This window comes from Typopeltis vanoorti, chromosome 22, assembly GCF_054136105.1.
Source record: "Typopeltis vanoorti isolate ZY-2024b chromosome 22, IOZ_Tvanoo_1.0, whole genome shotgun sequence".
Classification (NCBI taxonomy): domain Eukaryota; kingdom Metazoa; phylum Arthropoda; class Arachnida; order Uropygi; family Thelyphonidae; genus Typopeltis; species Typopeltis vanoorti.
Genome location: NC_143570.1, coordinates 95,537,002 through 95,560,962, shown reverse-complemented (window position 1 = coordinate 95,560,962; position 23,961 = coordinate 95,537,002). Strand labels below are relative to the sequence as shown.

Sequence of the window (23,961 nt, the reverse complement as noted above, 5' to 3'; positions counted from 1 at the left end):
AGAATTTATGCCAAATAAGATATGGGAGAGGGACCTTTCGTGGTAGAATAGAGTGACTCATTAGTTAGCTGTTGATCATTTTTTTTCATTACATTATCCTAAGAGCACAGTGGCCATCCAAAGTGTGGTAATAAACGATTGGGTCAAAACAACACCATTTCCTAATTTTACTGTCACTCATTATGTTAGGCCTGTAAATGTTACACAGTAGTCAGTGAATTTCTGCAGCACTGTTTCCCTCACTTAAAACCATATCAAACTATGAACCTTGCAACTAACAGGATTTTTTATCACAGCACTCGTTATAAATTATTCATAGAAAACAACAAACAATAATTACTTTGTAAGACTGTTAAATGAACCAAGCAGTGACAGAACTATACTGGAAAATTTTCAAGAGAAATGCAAAGAGGAGTACATGTCATATACAAAGCTTGAGATAGAAAAAGCCATCCAAAACTTGAAATGCAGAAAGGCAGCTAGAATAAGTGATATTCAATGAGAAATAATTATGTAGGTATAAAAAAGTTCTGCAATGAATACACTGTATAATTCTGAGGGCCTGGTCAGAATATCTACTTCAATTCTCAAATTGAAGTAGATCTCTCATAGTGCCCATCTATAAAATGGGGGGGGGGGGAATAAAGCTGAATGTGAGAATTGCAGAGGAATTTCTCTGCTATGTTTTTATTGAAGATGGCAGATTAAATATGGAAATATACAACAGAATAAGCAGAGTGGTATGTTGGGTAGCCAGCTGATTAAATTTATATGGAATAAGATAGAAATTAGTAAAAACACCAAACTAGCAGTATGCAAGACAGTGTTCAAACCAGTTTTAAGTATGTATCTGAGAATTGAGTTAGAAATAAAGCTCTTAATCAAAGACTAGAGATCACAGATATGAGGATTCTGAAAAAAATTAGGGAAGTGAACTGATGGCATAAGTGGCAGAATCATATTAAAAATGAAGATTATTAGAAAGGAACATGGCATTATTTGGATTTAAGAATGTGTCAGCTGAGCTAATCTAAGGTAGTATGGCCACTTAATTAGAATGGGTGAAGAAAGGTTAGCAAAACAAGTGTTTGATCCAAGATGACAGTAAAGAGGCCTGGAGGAAGACCAAGGTCAAGGTGGATTGATTCAGTCAGAAGTATCTTTAAAGCACAAAATGTTGGATATGACAATATTGGAGTGTTCATAAGTAATAGATTGATTTGGAGGAAAATTGTTGATAGGAGATTAATAATGATGAGTTAATGCATGTTACTATTATTTAATTGACTTACTTCTCTGTTGTATTTTGCACTAGGCTAAAACCACATTACAAACGTGATGGTACAACATGAACAAATGCCATGTTAGTTGGATCATTATGTACTTAAAACAAAAAGGTTCCTATGTTTTAGGAATGGCTAAAACAACAGTCAGAGACTAGGCTAAAATCTGGAAGGATTGATCTATTTCTACAGGAACAAAGTTGAGTATTTTGGATGTAGCTGTATTTCCAACAGTGACTTACTTGGAACCTAAAGAAGTCTGATAGGAAAAGGATAGTTGCATTTGAGATATAGTGTTACAGAAGGCTGTTGAGGATATCATATACTGAAAGACAGACAAATAGGTGGGTGCTAGAAAGGATCAGTAGAACTTTAAGGCTTCTTGGAGATACTAACAGAAGAACATTGAAATACTTTCGATACATTGAAAGGATGGAAGGAGGAATTCTTAAAACAGTAATAGAAGGTAAATTTCCTGGAAAAAGATGAAGGGTGGACTGTCAGTGGGATAATTGGATCCTGTGTCTGGACAGACTGATCTTCAGAGAGTTGAAGCCTCCAGAAAAGCATATAACAGGACCTCCTGGTGAGGACTGGTGTGGTGACACATCACTGATCACCTGAGTAACCATATAGCACATGATGATGCCTAATGAATGGTATCCACCCAATGGATGGGTGGATACCATTTTCATCAAGGAACTTAGTCAGTGAGAAGTAAGCTATAGGAACAAACTCAACATCAGCAGAGTTTAAGATAGACATCATCGCTGCAAGACATATCAACAGAAAAGAAGTGGAACCAGGTGAACTACTAGAGCAGCATCAAGTTAATATAATTGATATTACTGATGTATGATCTGTTCCAGATTAGCTGAAGTAGATGTATTCTACCAGGAATACCCAAATATTGAGGTATAAAAAGTTGGTTTTATTTCAATATATAATTCAAAAGGCTTGTTCAAAAGGTTAACTCCCAATAATTGGAGTAGTGCTCATACCAGCCATCTGGTTTTTTTTTTTTTAAATAACAATAATAATTTTCTGGTATATACCCTCAAGAGGTGTGCAGGTTACTATGCCAGCACTACATGATTAAGTTTACATTATTATTTAATCAATAATTTTCCTGTCAACAATTTCCCTCTAAATTAGTCTATTACTTTAGCACTTCAATATTGTCATATGTAGCATTTCATACTTCTAAGATACCGACCGAACCAATCCACCTAGACCTTTGTCTTCCTCTGGGTCTTTTTCCTGCCATTAAACACCTGTTTTGCTAACCTCTCCTCACCCATTCTGATACATTCTTAAATGCTAATAATGTCAAGTTCTTTTTTAAATATCTTCATTTTTAATATTTCTGTCATTGATGCCATCTGTTCACTTTCTTAATTTTTCTCAGTACACTCATATTTGTGGTCTATAGTTTTTGGTTAAGTGCTTCATTTCTAACACACCCCTCTGATCCATAACTTAAAATTGGTTTGAACAATGTCTTGAATACTGCTAGCTTGGTGTCGTGGCTAATTTCTCTTATTCCATATAAATTTATTCAGCTGATTACCCACCATACTAGCTTTGCTTATTCTGTTATCTGTTTCCAAATTTAATTTGCCATCTTCACTAAAAACTGTGCCTAAATAGCTGAAATATTTTACTTGTCCTATAGGTTCTCCATTGAGAAGGCAGCTGAAATTTTCTGTGTTCCAGCTGATTTTCATAGTTTTGGTCTTTTTGTTGCTAACTTTCATGCCAACTTTGTTACGGCTGTTGTGCAATTTAGTTAGAGAATCCTGGGCTTGCACTGGATGTGCTTAAGTGTACAACATCTTCTACATAAAACAAAGCTAAAGTTTGATATCTCCGATTCTAATATCAGGTTTAATGCCACTTTCTTTCATAATACGATACATATAAATAATGAATAAGAGTGGAGATGATGTGCATACTTGTCTTACGCCTGATTTTACAATCATCTTCCTGTATTTCCTTCAATTCCAACTACTGACTTACAACTTAAATATAGACTATGTATTGCTCTGTGTAACATTCCATTTATCCCCATAGTGTTTTGAAATTTATCTTGGTTCTGGGCACCTTGTCTTATTCCTTTTCCAGATCTACAAAACTTGAGTACAGATTGTTGTAAAGTGAAAATATGATCTTCACAACCTTTATTTGGCCTGATCCCAGCTTGTTTTTCAAGATTTTCTGTAATCTTTCTCAGCCTCTTTTCAAAGTATGCTTGAAAATCTTCCCTTAGTAAAAAAAACTGTAATTTTCACATTTGGTTTAATACCCTTTCTTTTTTTATAGATGACAACTATGACAGTTCTACTCCAGTCATCTGGAATTTGACCTTCTGCCCATCCAGGTACAGCAATCCCTCAATTAGTGCACCTAATGCGTTCTTTAAAACAGGCGCATTAATCGAAAACTCACTAATCGAATAGAATAATATGGGAAAATGTATAATTCATTCCTCAAATTTCTTTTTTCTGACGCTTAATTTTTTTTATAAAAGAATTAGGGTATGTCTCAGGGCCTAGTTAAAGGAAAACCATGAAGCTGAAAGACAATAAAACATATTCAGAATATAAATTTATTATTCTGCTTCTTAACAAAGAATTGAGCTAACGTAGTTTGGTGGGCATTCTGTTACTTTTTTTCATACAACTGACGGTAATGGCCCTATTGCCTCTTCTGCAAATTTTACTGGTTTTATCTTCACCAGGGTCAGTTTCTAAGCATTGATGCTTAAAAACTTTGATTGTACGAAAACTATTTTCAAATTGTTTCTGTGAAACCTCTTTGGGCTTGTCAGTGATTAAATTTTCTTCATATTCTTCAGGATCTTCTCGCTGTGTATCTAAATTTAGCAGGTCGGAATCACTCAATTCTTCAGAATGAGATTTAATTAACTTAGATTCATTTGAAAAGCCTCTAAAATCACTTGCACAATGTGGAAGAATGTGCTTTCAAACGGCTCGCATATTGCTAGCAGTAATTTCATTTGATTTTGCAACTTTATAACCAGGCTGAGATTTCTCTGATTTGGCTAGAAAAGTCTTGGAAGGCATTCACTTCCAAAAAAAGGCCGGTTTCATTGGCATTAAATATTTGTTAATCACAATGGTCTCCTTCTTACACAATTTTCTTCAAAATCTCTGGATATCTCCTTATCTGTACTTGTAGGTTCCCCTGTGATTAGAACATTATATAGGCTATTTCTCTTTTTGAAACGCTCAAATCACCCAGCACTAACGTGGAATGCTTCTTCTTTTCTATCATTGATAGCTCTTTCTTTCCAGGTTACAAAGAGACAATGCTTTTGGTTTAATAAGGCCAGTGTTTAGCGGGATCCGTTTTTGGTTACAATCTTCGATCCATGTAAAAAGAAGTCTCTCTAATTCAATCATTATAATACTTTGATTTCGAGTGCATGCATGATGAACTTGAAGTAGCCTTACCTTTCTCTTTGTATTCAGCAGTTGATTGACTGATTTCTGTGTTCCTGTCCTGTCTTTGCTCTGGACTCTCCTTGTTCATTTTTCTTTATTATTTAAAGTTTTTCTTCCAATGAGATTACTTTTCGAATCATTTTCAAACATCTATTTTTGCTCACTAATTCTTTTACTCATGATTAAAGGTTAGGAAAATAATTTAAAATAAAAAAGTAAGGAAAACAATCAAATGTGATATGATCAGCAAAATGCTATGTAAAGCAGAACATAAATTTTGGCGGTAAATTTGGAACATAGTGCACATGGAAGTAGTGTAGTATGCCATTAAAAAATAACTTTGTAAAATGTTTCAAATCAGTAACTAAATTATTTCATCCTGATGAGTGATTTTTTAAATAGTTAGCAGTAAAAAATGCATAGATCGAAACATTTTTAAAATCCATAACGTTTATTTTTAAGATGTATATAGGCGCACTAATTGAATTTTAGAGGCACACTAATCAAATTTGAGTATCAATGATATAATCACGTAATCACAAGAAAGATATTTATTTAACCAAATATTTCGGTCTGGAAATAGCAGACCATCGTCGGTGGTATTACAAGAACAGTTTAAAAAATATACAAGCTAGAATACTAACAATAGATCGTTGAAATTAGAACATGCCGCGTGATGTTATATCACTAAGTATGAAACGAAATATTTTGAAGTAGAAACATGATTGAATTTGCTATTTAAAAAAAAAAAAAAAAAAAAAAAAAAAAAAAAAAATTAATGAGTAATCTTGATTAGGCTTTCCCAGATTTTTGATATAGATATGCAGTCATTACGATTCAGGTTGGGATGATGGAGCAAGGCCTCCACGCTTTCCTTGAACAAACGTTCGAACCTATAACGGGATCTATGTAAGAGGCGCGTTTTGGACCAAAGGATGCTGTGGTCAGTTTCAATCCCGTGTTGAGCCAAACCAGACTTTTCAGGTTTATTGTGAAGAATGGATGATTGATGTTCTTGGATTCTTTTTTCAAGAGAACGTCCAGTCTGTCCAAAGTAAGAGAGATCACAGTTGCAAGGAATTTGATAAACTCCAGGAAGAGATAAAGTTGAGCGTTTGTCTTTAGGAGAAGGAAAATGAGAAGACAATTTGTTAATAGGAGAATACGTAACTGTTAAATCATATTTCTTCAAAATTCTTGCGATAGGTTCTGAAATACCGGAGATATAAGGAATAGGTACTCGACGTATTGAATCTTTGTTGTTTTGTGGAGGATTATAAGATGTAAGAAGACGTTGAATACTTTTTTCAGAAAAGCCATTGAGTTTCATGTGTTGCTGGATAGTAGAAAGTTCTTTCTGTAGATAATCAAAAGTAGAACAATTAGTTTTGGCTCTTTTGATGAGACATTTTATAATTCCTGTTTTATGACATGGATGATGGGCTGATTCTTTCAGAATATAACGACCTGTGAATGTTGGTTTCCTGTATACTGTAGTTGTAAGAATATTTGAAGATGATCGGATGAGGAGAACGTCTAAAAAAGATAACTGGTTGTTTTCTTCTAATTCCATAGTAAACTTTATGCGATGATGTAAGGAATTAATACTGTTTAAAAAGGAAGATAAAGTGTTTTTACTGTGAGGCCAAATAGCAAATATGTCATCTATATATCTTACCCAAAAAGATGGTAGAGGGAAACTAGATGTGAAGAGGACTTTTTCTAAATGTTCTAAATAAAAGTTGGCTAAAGCTGGAGAAAGAGGACTTCCCATGGCTGTTCCTTCTACTTGGCTATAAAATTTGTTTTGACATATGAAATAACCAGAATGTATAACGAAATCGAATAGTTTTATAATATCTTGAGGAAAGATGTCAGCAAGTAGTTTTAAAGTTTCCTTAAGAGGTACATTGGTGTATAAAGATTCTATATCAAAACTAACCATAAGATCTGTAGGTTGTAATGAGACATCTTTTAATTTTTCTAAGAAATCTGAGGAGTTTTTTAAAAAAGAACTCGAGTATCATTCAGTCTTATGTCGCAAGTATCCTTAAAACAACAAATTTGAGTATCGGAAAAAAATGATGCACTAATTGGGGGCGCATTAATCGAGGGATTGCTGTATATCATCCAAGTGGTGACTGCAGTTACTGATAATATCTTCATTTGTGTAACAGACTGAATATAATACATATAATGTGTGAATATAAGAGACTGATGTGAGAATTGAGGCAGATGAACAGGAGATACTCGGTGTACTGAAAAATATCAACGTGAATACAGCAGTGGGCTTGGACAGTATGTCAGCTCGTGTGCTATGAGAATACGTGAGTGAACTGGCAGTGCCTCTGACAAAATTGTTTAAGTGTCAGCTCTGCAAGGGTCCAGTGGAGTGGAAAGAGAGTCAGATAGTTCTATCATATAAAGGTGTCTCCAAGACAGAAATAGCAAATTGCAAAACAATTAGTATCTCTGAAGGTGTGGTTAAAGTATTTGAAAAGTTGGTTGAAGGTAAATTTCAGGAATGGGTGGATAGGAATATGATATGCATGGCTTTTTAAAAGTTAGGTCCTGCCTCAGTAATTTATTCACATTTTATAATAAGATGACAGCAGAATTGGATAATGGAAATGCCTACACCATGACAAATACTGCATGAAAAACTGTTACGTAAGTTGGAATGGATATGAGGCTGGTGGCATGGATGGGGTGGAGTGGCTGATAGACAGACATCAGAGTGTGGTGTATGGTGAAGTGGAATCAAGGTGAATGAGGGTGATTAGTGGAGTGTCTGAGAGCTCTGTGCTAGGACCACTATTTAATTTGTGTATTAATGATATAGCGGAAGATTTGTGTGGGAGATATTCAGCTGTTTGCCGATGATGCAAAACTGGGAATGGCAATGGCTGATAACAGTAATGTAGATATCCTGCAGGATGATTTAAATAAAGTGGCATGGTTGTCAATTTAATGTTGCAAATTGTAAGGTAATTATTACAGTTAATACATACTCTGTATCATATTGGTGGTAATAGATTACTGGAAATCTGGGGCGATGGTGGTTAGAGATTTGAAATTCTGAGGACATATTGCGAGAGTTGGCAAAATAGCTCAGAGAATTACTTGGATGTTGAAAACACATTGACAAGTAATGACAGGGAAGTTATTATCCCTCTTTATAAGGATATGATTCTGCCATATGTTGGCTATGCACAGATTTGATCACCTGCATTTCTAGGGGACTGGGAGGTGGTAGAGAGGATTCAGATACAAGTGACTGAGTTTCTGACAGTCTGTGGAATGTTCCCTAGGAAGATAGATTGAAGGTATGTGTGAGTTCAGAGTTCAGCTGACAGGCAGAGGAGAGGAGATATGATAGAATAAATTAAAGATACTAAGAAATTATATACTTGGTTTAATCCTTTATCCAAGTGTAAGCAAACAAAGTTTGCACCTGAATTATTTTCAGGACTGGGGAAACTCCTAGTAAAGGTGGTATGGCTTCACATCACTTGCCTTAGTATCCCATAATGCAAAACACATCTCTTTGCGGACACGCATTATCTATTTATTATGGGAAGGGTTACTACCCAGACCATAGCTACTAGCCAGACCCAGAGGTGATACCAAGGTTGAAGTAATATATCACCTCTGGGTCTGGCTCCCACTGATGAGACCTCAATAAAGGTCTTAACTGGTCTGGGTAGTGACCCTTCCCATAATGTCGGCAAGGAGATGTGCTTTGCATTATGAGATACTGAGGCAAGAGATGTGAAGTCATACCACCTTTACTACTAGTTGCTCCAGTTCTGAAAATAATTCAGGCACCAACTTTGTTTGCTTACACTTGGATAAAGGATTAAACCAAGTATATAATTTCTTGGTATCTTTAATTTATAGTATAACCAAGTGGAAAAACTTTCAATCGAGATGATAGAAACTTATATTAAAAAAGAGATTCTATAAGATTGACACAAAAGAAAATTTTCAATACATGAGGAGTAGGCGAGAACAAGGGATCACACTTGAAAGTTATTATTATTATGTGACACCTCCAGGAACTCCAAACACTCATCGAGGGAGAGTGTGCCAACAGCATCAAAAGATTGAACCCCTTCCAACTACTAACCACGCTCAAACTTGCTTAACGTTTTGTGCCAGCTATTAGTAGCAGAGGCTCTACCAATCGACCAACCTTTGCTGGCATTTACCAGATGAGCATAGATTTTACAAGTGATAGGAAAAGGAGAACATTTTTATGGAAGTGATGTAATCTTAATGATCTTTCAGACATATTTGAGTAAACAGACCTGTCTGCCCATAATACAAGAGACCACACGAGCAAGGAATTCTTTAAACTCCTGGATAGGAAAGAGGAGGATATTTATATTTGAAGATTATAAGAATGAATTTAATCTATGAATTAGATGGAAGGAAACTTGAAGGTTAATTGGACATATAGACACACCTTTGACATGTGGAATGGAAACTCTAAAACTTCCTCCGAAGGACTGGGATATAGGCCAGTATCAAAAATGTACTTTGATGTTGGGATTATATCCATTGGAGATGAAAGTAACTCTAATGAAAGACAATTCTGTTTTTTAGAAGCGAGTCAGTGAAGCACAATGAGCGTATGTATTTCAGTAACATTTTGATGATGCCGAGTGGTTAGCGTATCTGCTCTCCAGCCAAAAGGCTTCGGGTTCAAATCCCGCCGTGGGCGTGGATGTTTGTGATTGTCTATGAAAATATTAGTTGTGTGGTGGGCAGTAGATGATGATGAATGGTAGTTGCTGTTTGCTATAATTGGTGGATTGAGTGGTGGAGACAGAGAGTTGTCAATGAGTCCTTGGAGGTGTCACATAATGATAATAATATTATATTACTCATCAAGATTAGAGAAAGATTAGGAGCATGAACAGATGTCATCAATGGCAATATCATATTAAAAATGAGGATATTAGGAAAGAACTTGACATTGTCAGCATCCAGGAATGTGTTAGCAGAGCTAATCTCAGGTGGTATGGTCACTTAAACAGAATGGGAGAGGAAAGATTAGCAAAACGCATGTTCTCTGCCAGGTTGGCAGGAAAAAGACCCAGAGGAAGACCAAGATATAGGTGGATTGATCCAGTAAAAAGTGCCTTAGAAGATAGAAAGTTAAGATCTGATAATGTTGGAGTTTTGACAGGTAACAGACTAATTTGGAGGAAAATTGTAGATAGAAAGTTGGTAATAATGTAAGTTTTTCATGTAGTACTATCATATCCTGTACATCCCTTGAGGATACATGGCAGGAATTTGATGAGTAGGGGTTTTAAATTCTCAACTTATCTTTGGGAATGGGAAATTGTAGTTTCCAAGAATTCTTGAAAATTCCCTAAAATTTTATTTTATTGATTTAATATTTGGACTTCCTCTTAAATAAGAATTTTTGGATTTAATCTGGTCATGAAACATTATAACAATGAACTGTGCATTTCAGCAATATAGGAAAAATGTAAAATTCAATTAGTGTTAAGTATTCAAAACTGCATGTTGAACTGGATGAGCGGCAGAAGCTTCCACTAGTCCGCAGTATAAGTGACCAGTAATATCTTCAGGCTTGATCCTATAGAAAACCAGGCTTAAGATCTGTTAATTACAAAGAAAGATGGAAAGAAGGGCATACTAACTACACAACAACAGAAGGGATCAAAGTTTGATGATTGTAAACCAAAAAAGATATATATGCTGTCTGACCACAGATGCAAGACCCTTGGCTGGCAACGTGCTAAGAAGAGTCATTTCATGTTGAAAGAGCGAAAGGAATAAAGCGATGTATGAATTCATTACCAACATGTGAAATTACGTGCTTCATATGTAAAATTTTCCAACTGTTGTACAAGCAAAATAGGTCGTCATCTGAGCAATTCAGGTGTAGGCTTTTTATGTCCTGTTCCTGCTCTGCAGATGAAGTGATCTTTCCATCTTAATCTTGGACGTCCATGGTCTCTTCTTCCTGTAGGTTTATATTTATTTACTAGTTTGGGAATACTCTTATTATTCATCCTATGTGGTGTAGCCAATTTTGCTGATATTCTTCTATTTCTTGTATGATGTTTTTTGTATCTAATCGTTCTCTTATTTCTGTGTTTTTCTTTTTATCTAATCTAGTGAGTCCCAGGAGAGGTCTTAGAAACTTCATCTCCATCTTTGTCTGTTTCTCTGTTGTAGAATCCAAGTTTCACTTCCAAATTTGAGAGCTGGTTTAGAGGTCATATTATGTAATCTTAATTGAGTTTCTTTAGTCATTTGTTTTCCAAAATTTCTTTTATTGTGCCATTCATTCTACTGTAAATTTGTAGTCCTGCTTCCAGTTATGAATCGGTGTTGTATTGTGAGATTATATTTCCTAAGTATTTGAATTCCGTAACTTGTTCTGTTATTTTTATTGTTAAGCATAATTTTGACATTTTGAATGGTGTTTTGATACATTGCCATAACTTTTGTTTTTGTTTCGGAGATTTTCATTTAAAATTTTTTTGCTATTTCATTTAAATGGTTAGTTGCAGGTTATCTTCTGAATTTGAAATTAGTACCTGATCATCTGCATAAAGTATTGTATTTAGCTGTATATTATTTGTTAGTTTAATTCCATCTTTGACAGTTGTTTTCCATTCTTTTAGGATTCTGTTTATATAAATGTTGAATAGGATTGGGGATAAGCCACAACCTTGTCTTGCTCCTTTATTTATAGCTATAGGTTCTGATAATGTTCCTTCTGCAAATTTGATGCAAAATTTTGTTTCTCTGTATAAACTTTTTATTGCTTTAATTAATCAAGGAGGTATTTTATCGTCTTGTAATATTTTCCAGAGTAGATTTTTGTTCAAGTTATCATACGCCTTTTCGTAGTCAATAAATAGAAGAAAAGTGGGCAGATTAAATTCTTTTCTTTTTTCTGTGATCTATTGCATTGTGAAAGAGGCATCTGTGCATCCTCTCCCTCTTCTAAAACCACACTGCTCTTCTTTTAAATAATGTTCTGTATATTTAATTAGTCTGCTATTTAAGGTGTTTGCATATAGTTTAGATGCTGTTATTAAGAGAGTAATGCCTCTGTAATTTCCATATTTGTCCTTGGGACCTTTTTTGTGAATATTTATTACTACTCCAGTTTCCCATTCTTTTGGGATCTTTTGACATTTCCAGATATTATTGAAGAGTTTAAGTAAGTTCTCTTTTAAGCTATTGTCTGCATATTTAAAGAGCTCAATGCATATTCCATTCAGGCCTGGACTGTTTCTATTTTTTAAGTTTTTAAATTCTTTTTCTAATTCTTCCATTACTATTTCTTCTGTACTTTCCCGTATATTGATATCTTCAATTTTGTGAGTTTTGTCATTGTTTTGTATTTCTTGTTTTTCGTTCCGCAATATTTTATAGTGCAATATAGTTACTACTTTAAAAACTAGAATTTTCATAAAAGAAAAGATAATTTTCCGACATATACTAATAAACACACACATCTCATGAAGTGCATTGATTGCCCTATTATCAGAATGGATTTGCCTTCTATCATGCGCAGAAGTGTCGAGGGTTTTCACATATGTGGCTGCACAGTGTATGTACACACACACTATAGTATATATATAGCAGGGATGTCAACTAATGTTTGCATAAGCTCTACATTGTCCATACAGATATACCTGCTATCTACCTTCTTCAAAATTGGAGTATAAGGTATAAGATTTCTAATTTATGTTTAGACAAAGAAAAAATTATCGTAATATTATTTATTATTATTACAATATATTATTATAATTATCGTAATATTAATTAGTTATAATGCTTAAAAGAATATTGCAGTTTTTTTAACCACACTGATTAAAATAAACATCTCATTATGAACTTCCTGATGAACCAGCATTACTTATTCTACACTGCAACGAGTTCAAATTTTTGCGTAATTTGATGTGTAATTAGTCAGTGCTTTCTTAAACATGACTCCAAATGCTTGAATGTTAATGTGGTACGATATTTTGACTTAATAATGTTCATTTGTGAAAATGCCGATTCGCACAAGTATGTCAGACCAAAACAAGCATAAATAGGTTAACATTATTTATTTGCTTTATCGTATTCAGACTCATCTATATATTATTTTGAAAATTAAGACAAAATAAATTTGCGATCGACTTCAAAGCATTATGCGATCTACCCGTAGATCACGATCGACGTTATTGACACCCCTGATATATATATAGTCATATATACTATAGAACAATATACTATTAAAATAGTACATTGTTCTAATTCCATACTTGAATCACATATAATTTTCAGATAATTATTTGAATTATTAAAATATGCTGTTAAATAAAATATGATTGTTTAATTATATTTTACTCTAAGAAATTTGACTTTTTAATTTTTGTTCATTATAAAGATTATTAATCAAGATCTATAGATTGGCAATCTTATTCCGTATGTAAAGTTGGTCTTTATATTTAAACTTTGCAGAATTGTGAAGTTCTGAATCTGGTTACAATTCCAAATGTACTTTTGAATTCAGATGATATGATGCAAGAGGTGAAGAAATGCAAATTTATTGCAGGAGATTGGTTTCTAGTGGAGAAATATCTCTGGGGATCTGCAAAGTAATGTATTGATTTGTATTTGATTATATTAAAGAATAAAACTTATGAATACTGTCTATTATTTAAAAGTCTGATTTTGTTGATTGAATACCATATCACCTCTCACTTTTCTTAGTTAAGGATTTGATTTCTAATTCTCATCAAATTCACAGGATCACTGTAAATATGTTATTTGTTGGAAGTTTATTTTGCACTTGGTTAGATTATAATAAATTTAGTTTAATCCTTTATTCAAGTGTAAGCAAATAAAGTTCACACCTGTAAATATCTTCGGGACTGAGGTAAGGTGGTACATCTCTTGGCAACTCATAGCAAAGGTGGATCAAGTCTCATCACTCTTTGTCTCAGTATCTCCCATAGGTAAATATGACTTCTCCATTGCTTCTGCCTTAGTATCACCACTCTGGGTCTGCCTCCCACTGACAAGACCTCAATAAAGGTCAAAACCAGTCTGGGTAGTGGCCCTTCCCTTAATGCATAGCAGTATACATGTCCGCAAGGAGATGTGCTTTGCATTATCCTCATTTCCCTTCTCTAGGAATCCATTCATTAGTATGGTGATCCATCGCTCATCTTCTATTCTGGATAAGATGTCTGGCCCATTTCCATTTTAGTCGCTTGTGGTGAAGAATGATGTCAGTGATGCAAGTCTGGCTTCTTATCCAGGTGTTTCGTTTCTTATCTTTTAATGTGATGCCTAGCATCAACCTCTCCATTTTTCTTTGAGTTGTTAATTTATTTGCCAGTGCTTTTGTTAGCGACCAAGTTTCACAACCATATGAGATGACTAGAAGTATGCACTGGTTAAATATCTTCCTTTTTAAACAGAGTGGGACATGATTGTTTTGAAAAATGCTTTTCAATTTTCTGAATGCACTCTAGGCAAGTTGAACTCTTCTGTTTATTACCTTTTGGAGTCCACAGTTTAGATCAATGAGATGACCTAAGTATGTATATGAAGGGACTCTTTCCAAGAAATTGTTTTCTGTTATTATGTTTTTTGGTGTTACAAAATGATTAAACATGATTTTAGTTTTTTCTCTGTTTATCTTTAGACCAGCTTATTAGTTATTGTTTTATGTTATTCACCATAACAATTAAAGAGGAATTTGACTATCAGATTTTTAGTTTATTTCAATTTTTCATTTTCAAAATTTCATTTCAATTGATTAACAATCCTGGAATCTTATAAATTAAGTTAAGAAAAGCACAGTTTTTTGTTCAAGATTGTGATCATTCAGATTGATATTATGCTGGAAAAATGAAAGCTGACATTTTTTAAATTTTTTGTCCCATGATTTTAATTGAGATTCAGGTATCTATTAGGCCTTCTTAAATTATCCTTCATTCCATTTATCTTTCTCTATAATAAAATATTCTCGTAAGCTCTCAGGTCAACTTACGAAACTTGAATAGTTTCTACAAACATTCAGCTTTGAAATAATGTTGGATCTAGTATTAACTTTGCCTATGTAATTTCTCTATACTTTTATTTCCTGTATTTTTTGTTCTCATTTTCTATACCACCATCACTGAGATCCAATGCTCTGTTGCTGTGTTTACCAGGTGTGTAACTATGAACATCAAAAAAGGGGGGATCCTGGATGGCCCAACCAGGATCACAGGAGTGTTGCAATAATGTTTCACAGGTTTTCCTATAAGTACCATGAGCTTAAACAATGTGCACAGAATCGTCTGGAATAAGTCTAAAATGATACATAAGTAAGAGCAGGTTTTGTATGGAATGTGTTCATAAGGAAACTCGTGAATAAGTCTAAAATGATACATAAGTAAGAGCAGGTTTTGTATGGAATGTGTTCATAAGGAAACTCGTGAAGCATTACTTCTTTGCTTATACTTAAAGCACATCTGATGGTCTATATTTATCTCCTATACCGGAGATGTATTTTTACAATTTGCTAATGTTTCCCAATTTGTTTAATTAATTATATACATTTTTTAATAATTAGGAAACTGTTGACTTTTGTTAGCTTATTAGCTACTATGGTGGTGCTTTTTAGATATAATTTGCTATTCCATATCTATACTGCCTGTAAAACATACACAATTTTACAATTAAAGATCAGATTTTCCTACATGAGTTTTCTGTCTTTTATTTATAATAACACTTGTCCTGAAATACTGTTATGCCAAGAAGGTGGCAGCTAAGAAAATATCAAGTGACACAAACTTCTGTCTCTTCTGCCACCTGACAGTTTCAGCATATATGAACTTTATGATCATGAGTGCTTCTTGAAAGTTTAATTTTCACTTGGTTAGACTATAATAAATTTAGTTTAATCCTTTATCCAAGTGTGAGCAAACAAAGTTTGCACCTGAAAATATCTTCAGGACTGGGGTAAGGTAGTACAACACCAGGCAACTTGTAGCAAAGGTGGACCAAGCTAACATCATTCCTATCTCAGTATCTCCCATAATGCAAAACACATCTCCTTGCAGATATAATAAATTTAGTTTAATCCTTTATCCAAGTGTGAGCAAACAAAGTTTGCGCCTGAAAGTATCTTCAGGACTGGGGTAAGGTGGTACAACACCAGGAAAACTCATTGCAAAGGTCGAGCAAGCTACCAACACTCCTGTCTTAGTATCGACTATAATGCAAAACACATCTCCTTGCAGATATGTCTAATATTATGCATTAAGGGAAGGGCCACTACCCAGACTAGTTTCGACCTTTATTGGGGTATCTTCAGTGGGAGTCAGGCCCAAGTTGAGATACCAGGCAGAAGCATTAGCAGGTCATCTCTACCTATTGGAGTTGCAAATGGTGTGCCACCCTTTTTTAATAAATTACTCTGGATTTAGAGAAAGATGTTGAAAGTTTATTTTTCATGTACTACCTTACCCCAGTCCTGAAGATACTTTCAGGCGCAAACTTTGTTTGCTCACACTTGGATAAAGGATTAAACTAAATTTATTATACTCTAACCAAGTGAAAAATAAACTTTCAACATCTTTCTCTAAATCCAGAGTAATTTATTAAAAAAGGGTGGCACACCATTTGGCAACTCCAGTAGGTAGAGATGACCTGCTAATGCTTCTGCCTGGTATCTCAACTTGGGCCTGGCTCCCACTGAAGAGACCTCAATAAAGGTCGAAACTAGTCTGGGTAGTGGCCCTTCACTTAATGCATAACATTAGACATATCCGCAAGGAGATGTGTTTTGCATTATAGGAGATACTAAGACAGGAGTGTTGGTAGCTTGCTCCACTTTTGCAATGAGTTGCCCGGATGTTGTACCACCTTATCCCAGTCCTGAAGATACTTTCAGGCACAAACTTTATTTGCTCACACTTGGATAAAGGATTAAACTAAATTTATTATACTCTAACCAATTGAATAATAAACTTTGAACTCCTTGCAGATATGTATAATGTTAAACATTAAGGGACCACTACCCAGACTAATTTCGACATTTATTGTGGTCTCTTCAGTGGGAGCCAGGCCCAGAAGTGGAGATACCAGGCAGAAGCAATGGCGAGGTCATCTTTATATATAATAGTTGCCAAAAGGTGTGCCACCTTTTTATTAAATTACTCTGGATTTAGAGAAGGATGTTGAAAGTTTATTTTTCACTTGGTTAGACTATAATAAATTTAGTTTAATCCTTTATCCAAGTGTGAGCAAACAAAGTTTTCGCCTGAAAATATCTTCAGGACTGGGGTAAGGTAGTACAACACTGGGAAACTTGTAGCTCTGCCTGGTATCTCCACTTCTGGGCCTGGCTCCCACTTAAGAGACCTCAATAAAGGTGGAAACTAGTCTGGGTAGTGGCCCTTATCTTAATGCATAACATCATACATATCCGCAAGTAGATGTATTTTGCATTATGGGAGATACTGAGATAGGAGTGATGTTAGCTTGGTCCACCTTTGCTACGAGTTGCCCAGTGTTGTTACTACCTTACCCCAGTCCTGAAGATATTTTCAGGCACAAACTTTGTTTGCTCACACTTGGATAAAGGATTAAACTACATTTATTATAGTCTAACCAAGTGAAAAATAAACTTTCAACAACTCTCTCGAAATCCAGAGTAATTTAATAAAAAGGTGGCACACCTTTTGGCAACTCCTATAGGTAAAGATGACCTCGGCATTGCTTCTGCCTGGTATCTCCACTTCTGGGCTTGGCTCCCTCTGAAGAGACTGTTGTGTCCCTATCTCTAATATAATTACTCTTTTATTCAAATTCTCATTCAACTCTTTCTCAGGTTCGAGCCAATACCAGAGTATCTGAGATCATCCTTCCGTAAAACACTAAGAAATTTATTTTTTCGCTGCACCACTTAGCGCTTTTAGATTAAATAATAATATCAATCAAGAGGTGATCTCTAGATAGTATTTAAGTGATACCTTGACCTTTGCAGACGTGGCCAAATTCTCTTCCTTCTAATTTCCTGCCTAGGTTCATGTTAGTTTTTATAAGCGGTGCATCAGATTCCAAATTCACAGATAGACTTAATTGTATTCAAAAGCAAGGTTTATTAGAAACTATAATTATATACATACAGTACATGAAAACTTAAATCTCAATCTAAGAGAGCTCCTGACAATCAGGTTAACATTAAAACATTCCAATATCACAAGGATACTCTGACTGACTATTGTTAATTTTATAGTATACATCTTATCAACATTAAAACACCTAAATTAGGCATAATAATTTCCTTCTAATTGAGATTCAATCAAACCACTCAAAATAGCATCTATATCTTTTACAATCTTGTCATTAATAGCAATTCTTTACTCTGAACTTTATCATAACCTCTTTAAACCTATAACATAATTCGATCACAGTAGGAGACAGTAAATATACGGAAATTTTCTCAGGATCACTACAGTTCTGTTCTATATAATATTATTAATGTTCCTTCTTTAGATTCACAGCGCAGTACAAATCCTTTCATTCATAGTTAACAAATACTATAAAGTCTACTTATCTATCTTGAACTGCATCACATTAAGAGGTCCTCAGGAATCTGTCTCTCCTTAATAGAAATATCCATGGATTCCTATCTGGCTTTCTGTGGGCAGCCAGGCTTACTCTTTCTGCGGAGATACGACCTTCTAGTTCCGGCGATGCCTCTATCAAAACCCTCCAGAGTGGAGGCGCTGCCACCCCTCACCTGCTCACGACACCTCGAGACCAACACTGGGAGATCAGGAACAAAAAAGCCTCGTGTGGGGATTGCTTGACCCTTATACCTTGATTCCTGGTGATTCTTGCACTCCACGATGCCCACCTAGCGCTTTCACGTTGGTTGACGTCACAGCGTCCAGCTTTCTCCGCTACGTTTTGGTGCGCTGTCAGCACGCGAATGCCCAGGGCAAACCACTCCTTTCGCGTTACTGCTTCCTGACCTTTGGACTTGCATCCCCCTTAGAATTGGTGCAAATCATTCTATAACTTCTAGTACTTATTGCTCTAACAAAATGTTAAATGTTTACACTTCCACTATTATTTATACTAACTAGTGAGTGGTCCCTTGTTGAAATATTATATAAATAACTATTTGTTTTCTTTTAGTTTGAAATATTTGATACATCTACAAAGCAGTATTTTGATACCTAGAGACAAGCATGTTATAATGTTTCTTATTGTGTTTTCGCTCTGTTATATAATGATAAGATGAAATATCTCATGTTCCAACTTATCAGGGTATAACAAGACCTTAATAAAGGTCGAAACTAGTCTGGGTAGTGGCCCTTCCCTTAATGCATAACATTATACATATCTGCAAGGAGATGTGTTTTGAATTATGGGAGATACTGAGATAGGAGTGATGTTAGCTTGGTCCACCTTTGCTACCTTACCCCAGTCCTGAAGATATTTTCAGGTGCAAACTTTGTTTGCTCACACTTGGATAAAGGATTAAACTAAATTTATTATAACATGAGTGCTTCTCTTTAGAGCATATTAATCACTCAAGTTTTGGTCTTATTCCTGAAATAACTCTTAAAATGATTTCACTAAATGTGAACCATCTGTCAAGAAAATCATTGACCTCCAGACAATTTCATAGAAACTTCTGTATCTCCTGAATTTAGAGTAAACACAGGAAGTGACCGTGACAACAAATGATGTGCTAAATATTTTTCTAGAGGAAAAGATGGACACTGACCATCCATTCTTTCCAAAATCAAATGGCAAATACAAGTCAAGAAAAAGTAAGCACTCAGTTTCTCAGAAATCTTACAGGAGAACTATCATGGATTCTTCCTAAATATCAGTGATGTCAAGGTTCTTCTGCAGAAACACTGTTTCTGTGTGTAGTAACATACTTAAAGCCCAGTGGGGACCACCTTAAGGCATTTCACTATTATTCTTAAAGACAGAGTTGAAGATGGACCTACTCACAGACTAGTTGCTATCCCTGTGGGCAATTATACTCGTTTTCAGCACATCCTACTTAACACTGCTTTGGAAGCTGTAGCCATCTGCCTTTCTGTAGGATTTCTTATTACAATATATTCCATTAATATACTACTAAGTTGTGAGTTAATGCAGACTGACCTTGATAATATTATATTGCAATTGCCTCTGTTCTTGATGGAAGTTTTTCCACTTGATTATACTATAAATTAAAGCTACCAAGAAATTATATACTTGGTTTAATCCTTTATCCAAGTGTAAGCAAACAAAGTTTGCACCTGAAATATAATCAGGGCTAGGGCAACTCGTATATACAGGGTGTTCGGGATAAATTTGACAGTTTCGTAAGGAAAAAGAAAATCTTCTTTGTATCTATTAAATTTAATGAATTGACAAAAAAACATTACAGGCAGAGTTAATTACAATACTATCAACAAGATTTACTCAAAATAACCACCATTAGCATCGATCACAGCTTCAATTCTGCTTCGGAACCTCGAACAAGCTGATGCTACAGTCTCCCTGGGAAGGGCCGCAAAAACTGTTTTAATTTTATCCATTAACTGGGCTTTTGTATTACTGGAAGTGCGATTGGTGTCTTTTTTAACTGCGCCCCATACAAAATAATCCATGGGGTTAAGGTCTGGGGAGTTTGGAGGCCAAACATTTGGACTGGTGAAGTCGTAGAAATTTTCAGACAACCATTTTTGACTTTTCCCAGAGGTGTGGCAAGGGGCCGAATCCTGCTGCCATACATACGGCCTACCATTGGCTACCCTTGTTATCCAGGGCTTGACTACAGTTAGCAACTCCACGAACAAAGCCCGAATTCCAATGCCAGGGTTCTTCAACACCTGTTCCTGCAGATTTGCGAGGAATTCTGCTGTACGAACGCAATCAGATCGTCTGCTAGGGATCTTTCTTCTTGCTACATCCTCGTAGTCACCATTGCAAGTCTCTAGTTCATGCCTGATTGTTTTTACTGTATTCAGGGAGCATTGGGCAGCAGTCGTAATATCCTTATTTTGATGGCGGGCACGAATCATCATGATACAAGTTATTCTCTTCCATGATTCAGGTGGGTTCCAGCTATCCATCCTTTCTGACATCTTGTATATGAATGAAGAAGGGTCCAAACTTTTAAATGAAGAGAAGTGTGTGTTAATACATGTAACTTACGGAAAAATATAATTAATTATAAATATGTCAAATTTATCCCGAACACCCTGTAGATAGAAGCTAATGACTTCACATCACTTGCCTTAATATCCCATAATGCAAAGCACATATCCTTATGGGTATGTATAATGCTATGCATTATAGCTTCTATCTATATACGAGTTGCTCTAGTCCTGAATATATTTCAGGTGCAATATACTTGGATAAAGGATTAAATCAAGTATATATAATTTCTTGGTATCTTTAATTTATGGCCTCTGTTCTTTATTAATCAGCTACTTCAATGGACACAACACTGTGGGATAGTTACAACATAAATGGGTTAGGCTGAACTGTTGTGTGCATTCTTGATAATAACAACTTCTCTCTTTTTTGACAATACATGCAATACCTTCTTTCACTCTTTGTTTGTATTCTATATTGCAAGAGATCTTCAAATCTCCTTCCTTGCCATTCTTGCACTGTTTGTAGAATGTTGAACAGAAAATATAAGGCAATCACTTTTCTATGCTTTTGAGTATATCATCACAGGAGCTGTGGTCTCCTTCATGAATGCCCAGATGGAAAATTGAATGTTTTTTATGGATAACTTATCCACAAGAGGTTGGTCAACCTATATTATGCTAGTACTGTGGAGGGACAATAAGGAACTTGTTCATATTTGACATGAAAATTATGGAAGGGAAGCTTGGAGAAGGGTTCAGGCCAAATAGAGGTTGTCAAGATCAGATTTTCACTTTAAGACAAATAAAAGATGATGGAAAACAAGGATCTATATTTAAGGTTAGTTGATCTGGAAAAGGCATATAATAATGTGCAAGAGACAAGTTTTTCAAAACAATACAGTTATATCGGTTTTTTATTTTTAAACAATACTTGTGACACAATGATTAGAAATATATACACGTTAGTACAAGAATAATCTTCAATTTGCCAAATATTTCGGTCTGAATATTACAGACCATCTTCAGTGGCTACATAGGAATTGTTTTTAAAAAACAAAGTGGAATACGAACAATTGATCATTCATACATAGAACGAGCCGTGTGATGTCGTATCGCTAAGTATTAGAAGAGTAAACATTTTTAAAACATAATTAAAGATATTAATTCAGAAATTCATATAATGATCTTAAATAACAGATAAAAAAAAATAATGTGTTATCCTGATTAAACTTTCCCATATTTTTGCTATAGATATACAGTCATCACGGACATTGAAGTAAGGCCTCTACACTTTCTTTAAATAAACATTGAAATTTGTAGTGACATCTGTGTAGGAGGAGAGTCTTGGACCAAAGGATGTGGTTTGTTTTTAAACCACAACATCCTTTGTTGTGGTTTAAAATTTTCCAGATTTCCCAGGTTTGTTATGTTGAATTGATGATTGATGACTCTTGAATTCTTTTTTCTATGGAACATCCAGTTTATCCAAAGTAAGAAAGATTACAATTACAAGGAACTTGATACACACCAGGTAGAGACAAGGTTGAGCGTTTATCTTTAGATGAAGGAAAATGGTTGCATAATTTGTTAATAGGTGTATAAGTGGCTGTTAGCATATTTCTTTAGAATTCTCAAAATTGGTTCTGAAATCTCGGAAATGTAAGGAATTGGAACTCGACGTATTGAATCTTGGTTGTTCTGTGTCGGTTTGTAAGAATCAAAAAGATATTGTGTACTCTTTTCGGAGAGGTCATTTAGTTTCGTGTGAAGTTTGATAGTCGAAAGTTCCTTCTGTAATAAATGAGAAGTTGAACGGTTAGTTTTGGCTCGTCGGATTAAACATTTTGTGACTCCTGTTTTTTGACAAGGGTGATGAGCAGAATCTTTGAGACTATAACGACCTGTGAAAGTTGGTTTTCTGTAAACTGTTGTTGTAAAAATACCAGAAGGTGAACGGATGAGAAGGACATCTAAAAAGGATAACTTTGTCATCTTTTTCAATTTCCATGGTAAACTTTATACAAGGATGTAAGGAATTGATACTGCTTAAAAAGGAAGGTAAGAAGTCTCTGTCGTGAGGCCATACAGCAAAGATGTCGTCAATATATCTAACCCAAAAGGATGGGGTAGGGAATATAGATGAGAACAGGACTTCTTCAGATGTTCTAAATAAAAGTTTGCAAGAGCAGGAAAGAGTGGACTTCCCATAGATGTTCCTTCCACTGTTGTAAAATTTATTTTGACATACGAAATATCCAGAGTGCATTACGAAATCAGATAGTTTTATAATATCTTGTGGGAAGATGTCAGCTAGTAATTCCAAAGTCTCTTTGAGAGGTACATTTGTATATAAAGATTCTATATCAAAGGAAACCATAAGATCTGTAGGTTGTAAAGAGAAGTTTTTTAATTTATTTAAGAAATCAGAAGAGTTTTTCAAAAAAGAGCATGAGTTGCCAATGTGTGACTTCAATAATTTAGATAGATATTTGGCTATGTGATAGGTAGGAGAATCAATACAATCCACTATAGGTTGAAGAGGAATATCTGTCATGTATTTTTGGTAGACCATAAAACCTGGGAGGCCTTGCAAAATGAGTTTTTTGTCTTTCATTAGTGTCTACATCTAAACTTAAGACCTCATCTAGAAGGGAATTTAATTTCTTCAGTTGTCTGTTGGTTGGATCGTAATTGAGTTCCTGGTATGGTTCGCCCACCATTTTAAGGTCTCTCCTTGGAATTTTGCTAAGAATAGTCGATTCATGCTGAAGGGGAGAAAGAAATGAAGGATGTACGAATTGGTCGCCAACCTGCAAAATCACGTGCTTTCTTGGCTGTCGCTGTACTAGTTCTAGCTTGATTTTTGTTGTTGCTTTTTTGCATTATTTTTTTATTATTAATGGAAAATCCATTATTCAAAGAGTATTGAATAATGTGCTGATAGTCTGCGAAAAAGAATCGTCAGAAGGCCGTCTCCTTGTTCCCCTTTCTCAAGTCATAAAATGTGCAAGTGCAATTGCAGGTGTATCAGGTCAACTGTTAAAAGAA

The 23,961-nt window shown here is 35.0% G+C and overlaps 1 protein-coding gene across 1 annotated transcript in view; it reads left to right on the top strand.

The window, feature by feature from the left end:
* The window catches only part of LOC150094575 (histidine protein methyltransferase 1 homolog), a 165,194-nt gene that overhangs the window by 98,957 nt on the left and 42,276 nt on the right, over positions 1-23,961 (top strand). The window contains exon 5 of the mRNA XM_090412128.1: positions 13,259-13,395. Coding sequence (XP_090268254.1) covers positions 13,259-13,395 — 137 coding nt within the window. The remainder of the gene's footprint in view (positions 1-13,258; positions 13,396-23,961) is intronic.